Here is a 9,795-nt window from a genome sequence, read left to right as displayed (position 1 = left end):
TTTTGACTGCAAGCATATAGTCTTAAGAAGAGGCCTGTCGTGTGTAAGAGGATTTATACTTAATCTGTATGGACCCTACTGGTATTACTAGGAAAAATGGGTAGAATTCATGGGTGACAGATCTGAAATAATTTTAAATAAATCCAAGGACAAGTATTTGTGGAAAGCCTTCTTTGGGACAGGCATAGACTTTTCAAATCCTCAGCAGACATATCCAGAAGTCAGCAATAGGGCATAGGAGATCAGAGTTGGAAACTTTTTTCTTGTAACTTGTTCCAGAATCAGAACTGGCTGTTTTGTTTCCCACACATCTCATATGATTGCAGAATATAAGCTTGGTTAACTACCATTTGATGGGAGACTGGAAATAAAAGTCTTCATTTTGTTTTAGAGTAGTCTTAAAACAACAGCTCCTTATCTGGCAATGCTGTCACACGGCAGAAGCTCCCTAAGCATACCTCTTTCATGGTCCAACCCTGTTTCTTTATCTGGTAACTTTAGAAGTCTGGTTTTTCTTAACTTCAGATCTACTAGACTTCCACATTCCTACTGACAAGCAAAGTGCTGTGGTAAGAAGAGCAGGTGGTGGATTTGAGTCCTTGCACCACCACTTAGTGTGTGATCTTGGGTATTAAATTTTACCTCTGTTTTTTATTCATACAATGAGGATCCTGTTAGTTGCTATATTCATAGGGTTCCAGTAAAGATAGAGCTGATATATATATATGTGTCAACATATTTCCATTAATTATAGTACTTAATGGATTATTATTTAGTCACTAAGAATGCTAGGTGTGAAACTCTGTGCCACCATGAAAAAAGCTGTTTATAAGATTTATTTAAACATGAGTGTCTGTGGATAAAGACAGAGGGAAATATTCAGATAATCATTGTTTTGGGAAGGGCAAGATTAGGTTTTTAGAATTTTTATATTATGTGGATGTCTGTTTGTTCAAGTAATGAAGTTCTTGTGCAGTTGCAAAGTACTTAACAAATGGATGATGATGATCTTAGATCTGACTCCCTTCTAACTCTAACTTCCAGTATTACATTGTGTACCCCTAATTTTATTTTCTTCTTTATTGTATGAAGTAAAAAATTGGCTAACATGAAAACCATGGAAAATGTTTGCAAGAATGTGCAGTAATCAGAATTCTCATACATCAGTTGTAAACTGGTACAACGCTTTTAGAAAAATATTTGCTGTGTAGTACCAAAACTGAATATATCCATATCCTCTGATCCAACAATTTTACTCTTAGGTATATACTCAACAGAAATGCATATGTATTTGCTAGAGTGTTTCTGCCAGCAGTATTTGTAATAGTCAAAATCTAGAAAGTACCCAGATGCCTACCACTAGTAGAATGGATAAATAACCTGTCTTGTACTCATATAATAGACTACTATACTGCCCTGAAAATCATCTATCACTGTAACACGTAGTGTGGATGAATCTTTCAAACATAATGTTGAGCAAAAGAAGCCAGACACAAAATAGAACATGCTGTATGATTATATTTACATAAAGTAGAGAAATATGCAAAGCCCTCATCTCTGTTAGAAGATAGGATAGTGGTTATTTGGAGAGGCCAGTGGCTAGAGAGGAGGGAGTGTGAGAATGAATTTTGGGTAGTAATGTTCTGCTTCTTGACCTAGGTACTACTTACATGGATTTGTTCAATTGTAAAATTCATTGAGTTGTACTTTTGTACTTTTGATGTATGTACTTTTCTGTCTATATATAATACTTAAATACAAAACTTAAAGAATGCAGAAACATTTATTGGCCTCAGGCTGTGATAATCTGATGCAACTCATCTCTATTACAGAGTGCCCCTGTCTCAGTGGATAGGGTGTTTCAGTCACTGAGCCTGGTCATCTCTGTCTTAGACAAGGCATGACTGGATACTGTCAGCTGTTGGGTTGTGAGATTTTTTTTCCCCCATTGAATTATGCTTACTCAACTTTTTCATTCCAGACAGTGTCTCCAGACAGAGACTAAGATACTTGGTCAATTTTATCCTTTCTAATTACTGTAATATTTCAGTAGTGAGATCAGTTCCAGGTCATTCTCACAAGTTCTTGCAACCATTTCTTTTGTGGTAGAAAAAGAGCCTATTGAATCTGGGGGAAAAGAAGTGGTAAAATTTACTCAGCATATTGTTGAGATGATAATTTTTTGTTTTTTTTAGTAGAGACGGGGTTTCACCATGTTGGCCAGACTGGTCTTGAACTCCTGACCTCAGGCAATCTGCCCGTCTTGGCCTCCCAAAGTGCTGGGATTACCGATGTGAGACATCGCGCCCAGCTGAGATGATAATTTTTATCTTCATTACTTGGACAAATCATTTTCCATCTATGGGCCTCTGCTTTTCTCATCTGTAAAAATTGTGAATTAATATTGAAGAAAACTATGAATTTACTGAATTATTATTTACTGAATTTAATGGTTGAATCTAATGGTTGAACCTATTATACAGTTTTTTTGTTTTGCTTATTTTCTTATTTCCTTGGTGTTTGTGTAGCTGAGAGGCCAGTACAAAAAACATTATTTGAGTTACAGTTTCTTTTAAAAATATTAATTGTATTCTCCCATTACAGGTATTAAGAAATGGAGAGAAAAATAAGCAGAATCCATCTTGCTTCTGAACCCAATATAACTCATTTTCTACAAGTATCTTGGGAGAAAACACTGGAATCTGGTTTTGTTATTACACTTACTGATGGTCATTCAGCATGGACTGGGACAGGTAATACTAAAAGTTTTTAAAAGTAAAATTTAAGTGTGCTATTCTTCAGTCTTCAGGGATACTTTTCCAATAGATACTGGGTAAAACTGATATTAATTTTACTTGCTATTGCTGTCAAATTTATACACAGGTTTGTAATATTTAATGCCACTTTCTATATTTAATAGTAATAGAAAAACAAACATGTGTCCTAGAAAATTCCGGTTACCATTTGAATCTTAGTAACTTAGATTTGTTCAGAGTTTTAAAATGACCTCTTTATAGAAAATATAAATGGTACTTTCTAAATACATCTTTTCTCAGGACCCCAGGGAAGAAGTCTGGGGCAGAGGAAGGAGATTGGTTAGGTAAATGGGTATGTGTTGCCTTGGGGCAATGGGGTAGTGGTGGGTTATTTATTTATTTATTTTCCCCAGTGAGCATGTATTACATTTGTAACAAAACAGGACCAGAGTCTAAAAATTTGTAATGCAAGGTTCACACCCACATTTAGGATCTTGGCTGTGATTTTAGGAAATAGATTTTTTTAACTCTTTGGTGATAATATTTTAAAAATGCTAATGACCCTCAAATCATGTATGGAACATGGTGGATATAAAGTAAAAATATGTAGCTTTATATTTTCCTTATATACGAAGTTTTAATACTCTTCTAAAGTATCTTATTGAAAGATTTAAAGAACTATTTTTATAATTATGCAAAAGTCTTTTCTAGAGTTATGTTGTGCATAATGTTTTCTGTAAGATAATTTTTACATGTTAATTTACATACTATTTATATCTTCTATTAACTTTAGAAATATTTCTCTAGAATTTGTTACCATGATTATTATATTGTCTTTAAAATTACAATACATTGTAAAATTTTGTTTCTTTCTTGAGCATTATAAATTATGTTATACAACACAGTCAAATTGAATTTATACTTACAGAGTTTCAAAAAAATTGTCTTTTTTGACACAGAACAGGTAATGTTGATGTAGGGATTCCTGTAAAATAAAGAATTTTCAGGGGTAATATTTGCAGTACTTATTATGATATCTATTTAAGCTACACATTTATCTGTAAGAGAAAGCAGAAATCAGATTGGTTGTTGCAGTTCAAGAGTAGAAGATTTGTCAGCTTAGTTTTATGTATGCCAGAGAGATTATATCCAGAAGACAATATTTCTTGTTTTAGGGTGAAGAGTGTATAAGGCTAAAGACAAGGGCAATAGATTAATGCTGGTCATCTGGGTAAGAAGAGCAGTTCTAACAACACAGCTTGGAAGCAAGTCCTAGGGGAAATGGTTGCTTGTATGTAAGGAATACTGTATTTATAACTTTAGGTATTTCTAATTGGCAAATGGCGTGTTCCGTATACTAAATTGTTGTCAGACAGATGACCTTAAGGTGTTTCAGGAGCCTTAATTATCAAAGGAAGAGGCTGAATTCTAATCTAGTCCATAAGCCTCATTCACCAAGATAAAAATCAGTGATAATACGTTATTTGAAATTTTTTAATCATTAAGTATTGGGGGAAAAAAGAACACTCCATTAACTCTTATCTCTTAATTTAACCAGAAATGTAAGTTAACCTTACATTTATGGAACATTTCGTTTATATCATACAATTGTGCTGGCATCATTCTTAATAATATTAACATGAATTATCATTTCACTAGATGGTACTGATTTATACTGAGGGTAAGAGACACATTTGGTTTGTCAACACTCTTTGCAATTATCTAGACCAGTACCTACGAAATACATTCTCAATGAATACTTTTTTGATTGAAAGAATGAAAGGATGTCTCAAATATATAAAACTGGTCTGCGAAAAAAGAAAATAAATTGTTCATTTTAGAGTTAGCATGTTTTTGAATGAAAACTCTAGTTTTATATTTACTTATTGTTGACATTTGTCATAACTGCAGTATATTCTACCATTTATTTTTTAGCTAGTGGAATTTAGTGTGACAAAAATGTGATATCAAACTTATGTATTCTCTGGTGGATTGTTACCATTTTGGCCTCCTGTACCAAACAAGCTTTAAAACAGAAAATTTTATAGTGCACTATGTGGTCATTTTATTTTCAAAAATATCTAATAGTGTTTAAATCTCTCATGTGTTTTATGCCTTCATTCATTTCTGTTTTCTTGTTTACATATCAGGGACAAAATAGGAAATCAAATAATATAACACTGTGCCCATGTTTAGTTAAGGCTTATTCCGTAAATGTGATCTGGTACTTTACATGTAGACAATAACATCACTAAGGACATTGAAACAATTAAATAATTGAAACATGGAAATGGATTTCCTTCCGATACCTCATCCTGTTTTTTTTTGTTCAACATTTTGATTACTGCAACCTTCAATTTGGACAATTTTTTTTCTCTTTTTATTTGAGTGAAATTAAAAGGATGTAAGTTTTCTTTTAATCTCCCCCACACTAAACTCACTGATTTCCATTAGCAATGTTTTATCTAATGAATGTTTTTGAGGTCCAATTATCTAATTATCATGTGGTCTATCATCACATCAGTATTACAGGCGGTTATATCACAGGGTTAAGTCACAAAGTAGGTTAATGATCGATGACTCTGACTTTCATAAGAATTCCTGTTGGCAGTAGGAAACTTATATCACCCATCTCTGGAGTAGTTTGAAGTTTATTAAAGAGTAAATTAAACTTTACTAATTGTTTTATTATCCACTAATTAGATCCACTTATAATTATCTTGAGTGTAAATATTTTTTGACCTATATGGAAATAGTGACAGAACTCAGTGGAAAGAGGATTTTAATAAATCAAGCAGTGAAATGGGTTTATGATGCAATACCAACTAGAATCCTAATGGTATGATAAGACTGTATGTCTTCTGAGCTCCAGTACAAGCTTAGGATGTGTGCAGGCTTTTGGCTAGTTATATATAGGTATCTGAAGGAAAAAAAAATCTTCTTTCCTGACTTACATCTTCATCTACCTATAAACACTGCAAAAGTGATGCTTTTCAGTGTTAAAGTGAGTCTCAGTCTGACTCCTACCAGTTCCTTGTTTTTTGGTCATGTTGGCCTGCTCATGTTTTATGCCTTATTATGTGGTTCAGTTGCATTCTTGCTGAATTTTATTATTTCCATTGCCTTTATACTTGGTCACTGAAGTTTTAGAGCATCGCGTGCTTACAGCTATACTTTTTCCAGATGTTCTTGGCACAGAATTCAAAACTGGTGACCAGGTTGGTTTTTTAGGATTGAAGCCCTATGTAGGCAGTCAGATTTCCATGTTTACTTTTATAGGAATTTTTCAAGTACATTTTTGAAGAAATACCTGTTTTACATAATTAATTTCCTTTCATATGTTTTTTTCTCCTTCAAAAATTAAATATTCCATAATAATCAGCACAGTATTTATTAGGAGAGGAAAATAAGAGGATATCTAGGATGATAACTGACAGATATCTAAAATGTTGTCTAAGATATTAGCACTTGAATTTGAGCTCCACAGGCTAGCATTTTTGGAATGAATGAATGATTACATATTTTCAGACAGGTATCTTTTCATTTTAATGAAATTTAGAATACTTTTAACTAGATGCTTTTTAAATAGATGTTCTCTGTTTTCTTTTGTGTTTTCTTCAAGTTTTTCTATGGCCGCATTAAAGATGGCATCTACAAATTTCTCTGTGAAATAACTGTTCTTCCTAGGTATTGGTGAGTTAAAGTTAGGTAGTTACTTTTTAACATAATGCAAACACAAAATATGAAATTATTCCTTAAATAAGAAGCATTTATCTTCTTTGTTTTTTTTAGAAGAGCTACTAGGGCATTTGAAAGATCAATAGGTTTGATAGTGATGATCATATTAAATGTGTCCACTTCCAATAGAGAAAATGTGAAAGCGTTTTAGAAGCTGTTAATATATGAATATAAGCTATTTTTATTCTTACCTCCTTCCAAAGGTTGTGTGACTTATGAGAATCATATTTTATTATCAAAACTTGTTATCAAAAATTGATCATATAAAAATATTGGTACCTTGCAAGACTCCCTTTTTCATTAACTGTCATGGGTCTTCCAGACACTTGATAGCATAGAGACCAAAGGTATGAAAATGTGTGTTCCATTTTAGGGATTCTTTAATCATGATTTCCTTATATTCTGTAATATTTTATACTAATGTTGTTTTTCAAAATTATGGATGGAAATAATTTATCCAATGTTTCATGTCTCTGCTTCACCTCAAAATAAAACATGCAGAGAGATATGAGTATTAATCCCAGCTTCACCAGTTACCTACTACATCACCCTAGACCATTACTTGATCTCTGTGAGCCTCAGTTTTCTCTTTTGCAAAATGAAAATAATATGTTTTTCAGTTTTATAAGGAATTAAAATAGATAAGTGTAATGCATAAGTATGAAATTATATAACCATATGGGACTTTTATCATTACTGTGATAGCCTAAATTAACACAGGAAACCATCCAACCACACACACATTCCAACAAATACGAGATTGAATCTTGTAATTTTAAAAACAAACAAGTATGCAGACCCATTGCCACTTTTGAGTGTAAGAAAGGGAAAACCTCAGACACCATGTTTGAAGAGGTATTTCAAAACCAAAGTAATTGATGGGAATTAAAGCTTACTTGTAGATTCATGGAATATCTGAACTAGATATATTTCTAGATGACAGTGAGTATAATGTTTGAGTGAGGTAGAATGTTGAGGCTTCAGACCTCTTAGGGAATTGGAGTTGAGCTCTCAGCATAAAGAAAGGAACCTGGAAAATATATGCTGTTAATAAAATAATCTTTTAAAAAAACTACTACTCTCTGTCCGGAGGATGCAGCATAAAAACAGAACAATCCCTAAGGACTATGAGTGAATAAAAGTCTCAAGAAAAATCAGAACCCTAAACCTGTGTTATTTGTGGATGGGAGGTTTAAAATGGAACACTTTGCCTCAAATGTAAAAATCGAGGTGAGAAATTAACTTTCAAAACTAGTCCCAAACTGATAAAACTTGTAATGACTCCCAGAAAGGCAAACCAGCAACCTTCATTTAAGACCACTTCTTCCCAGAGCACTTGCCACTTTGGCTAGAGGTGAGCTGCACTCAAATGTTACAAAGCATGAAAGGAAAACAAGTAAAACAAGAATTTTTCCACAGATAGAAGAAACATAATTTATACCCCAGGAGCCACACATAAATACAGAAATGAAAGAGATCTTCAAATACGTTTATTTAAATATTTAAAAGAAGGGTAGGATAAGAACAGGATATAATGACAAAGGAACAAAGATAATATCTAGAATTGAAAATATAATTATTGAAACAAAAATCTCAATGATAGTAAAACATCAGCTTTAAAAATACCTAGATAAGAGAATTGGAAGCGGTCTCTAGTATAGTATGTGTTGCAGAGGAGATGCTCGTACATTTTAGTTTCCTTCCCATTCTTTCCTTATCATCTCCTTTCATCCATATTTTCTGTTGTTGGCACATGATATGAGAAAAGTGAGCTCCACTTTTGCTTTTGTTTTACTCTGCCCATATGAGTGAGAAACACAGTATAGGCTATTGAATCTTTGATGCAGGGAAGAAAGATGTTATAAAATACTGAACTTATTATTCATTGTAGGAAATTATCTGGCTTTGACCTAAGAGCAGTTACACTAAGTGGGAGTTTCTGTAATAATTTACAATGCGTTTCATCTGAGGACAGAGAAAGAATGTCAAGGGTTTAATGTATTTCACGAGATGTGAGTCTAAATTAATGCATTTCTCAAAAATTGCTAGTTCAGTAAAAAGGAATAATTTGATTTAAAAATGTGTAGTATAGGGATTGATTTTATTTGTTGTTTGAATTTCTGTTACATGTGATAAATTAGTACTAACAGATAAACTAATATTTTCTCATGTGTAGTCATTTACTTTTCATTTTAAAACTTTCCTTAATATTTCCCATAGTTTCTGAATCAGAGATTTCCCAAGAAGCTGATGACATGGCAATGGAAAAAGGGAAATATGTTGGTGAACTGAGAAAAGCATTGTTGTCAGGAGCAGGACCAGCTGATGTATACACGTTTAATTTTTCTAAAGAGTCTTGTTATTTCTTCTTTGAGAAAAACCTGAAAGATGTCTCAGTAAGTAAAACTTTCCAAAATGTTACATAGTAAAATGTCAGAGCATTTATTGAGGAATTATATTTAAATTTAAGTAACTACTATATTATTCCCAGAACACCTCAGAAGCAAAAGCTTGAAAAGTACTTGGTTTCCGAATTAGAAGAATGCTTCAAAGCTAAAGTCATTAAATATATTAATGAATATTGAAAAATAATTATTGGAAAATGTATTTAGTTTTTAATGCTTGAAAAATTTTAAAGTATTACAGAGTTAATTATACAAAAGAATAATCTTGAAAAAGGTGAGATCAGAAGTTTTAGGCCATCGTGACAGGTCTTATTGAAAAAAGTTTTGTGAAATATTGATTTTAAGAAATAAAATAATATATCTTTGAATATAGAATAATTATGACTTATTTTCTACTTTACTAGAGTATATTTGAAATTTAAAAATGCATAGTAAGGATTAAGGATACTTTATATTGTCAGATTGAAAAATATTAAAATAGAAATAACTTGAAGCCTAAGCTTTGCAAACAGGAGTATCTGCTACTTATTCTGCTCAGTTCCTGCACCAATTCAGATCAAGGCAGGTGGTTTATTTATTGAAGTCTGGCACTAATTATTTGTATATTTTACCTAAGTTTAATAGATACTGAATTTGTTTTTTTAACCAGTGGTTTTCAGTCATATATGAGATCTATCATTTCTGAAGGAGAGGGAAGGAAATGTTTGCTACATTAAGTTAACAGAAATCTATTGAGAATTTGTTTTAGTGCTCAACTGAGTTTAGGAAATTCTTTTAAAACAACCTTTTAAATTCAGAATAATTAAAGAGATTTCATTAATTAGAGAAACATTTGTAGAAACAAATGGAATCATTATAAATTTATATTATCGTGTAGGGAATAATGCAGAGAAACT

The 9,795-nt window shown here is 32.2% G+C and overlaps 1 protein-coding gene across 1 annotated transcript in view; it reads left to right on the top strand.

Moving 5' to 3' along the window:
- Positions 1-2,604: 2,604 nt before the first annotated feature.
- Positions 2,605-9,795, top strand: part of XRCC4 (X-ray repair cross complementing 4) — a gene marked incomplete at its 5' end in the record, with an annotated part of 250,536 nt that continues 243,345 nt past the window's right edge. The window contains 2 exon segments of the mRNA NM_001280398.1: positions 2,605-2,753; positions 8,715-8,890. Coding sequence (NP_001267327.1) covers positions 2,615-2,753; positions 8,715-8,890 — 315 coding nt within the window.

Source organism: Pan troglodytes, chromosome 4, assembly GCF_028858775.2.
Source record: "Pan troglodytes isolate AG18354 chromosome 4, NHGRI_mPanTro3-v2.0_pri, whole genome shotgun sequence".
NCBI classification, from domain to species: domain Eukaryota; kingdom Metazoa; phylum Chordata; class Mammalia; order Primates; family Hominidae; genus Pan; species Pan troglodytes.
This window is presented reverse-complemented; position numbering and strand designations above follow the sequence as displayed.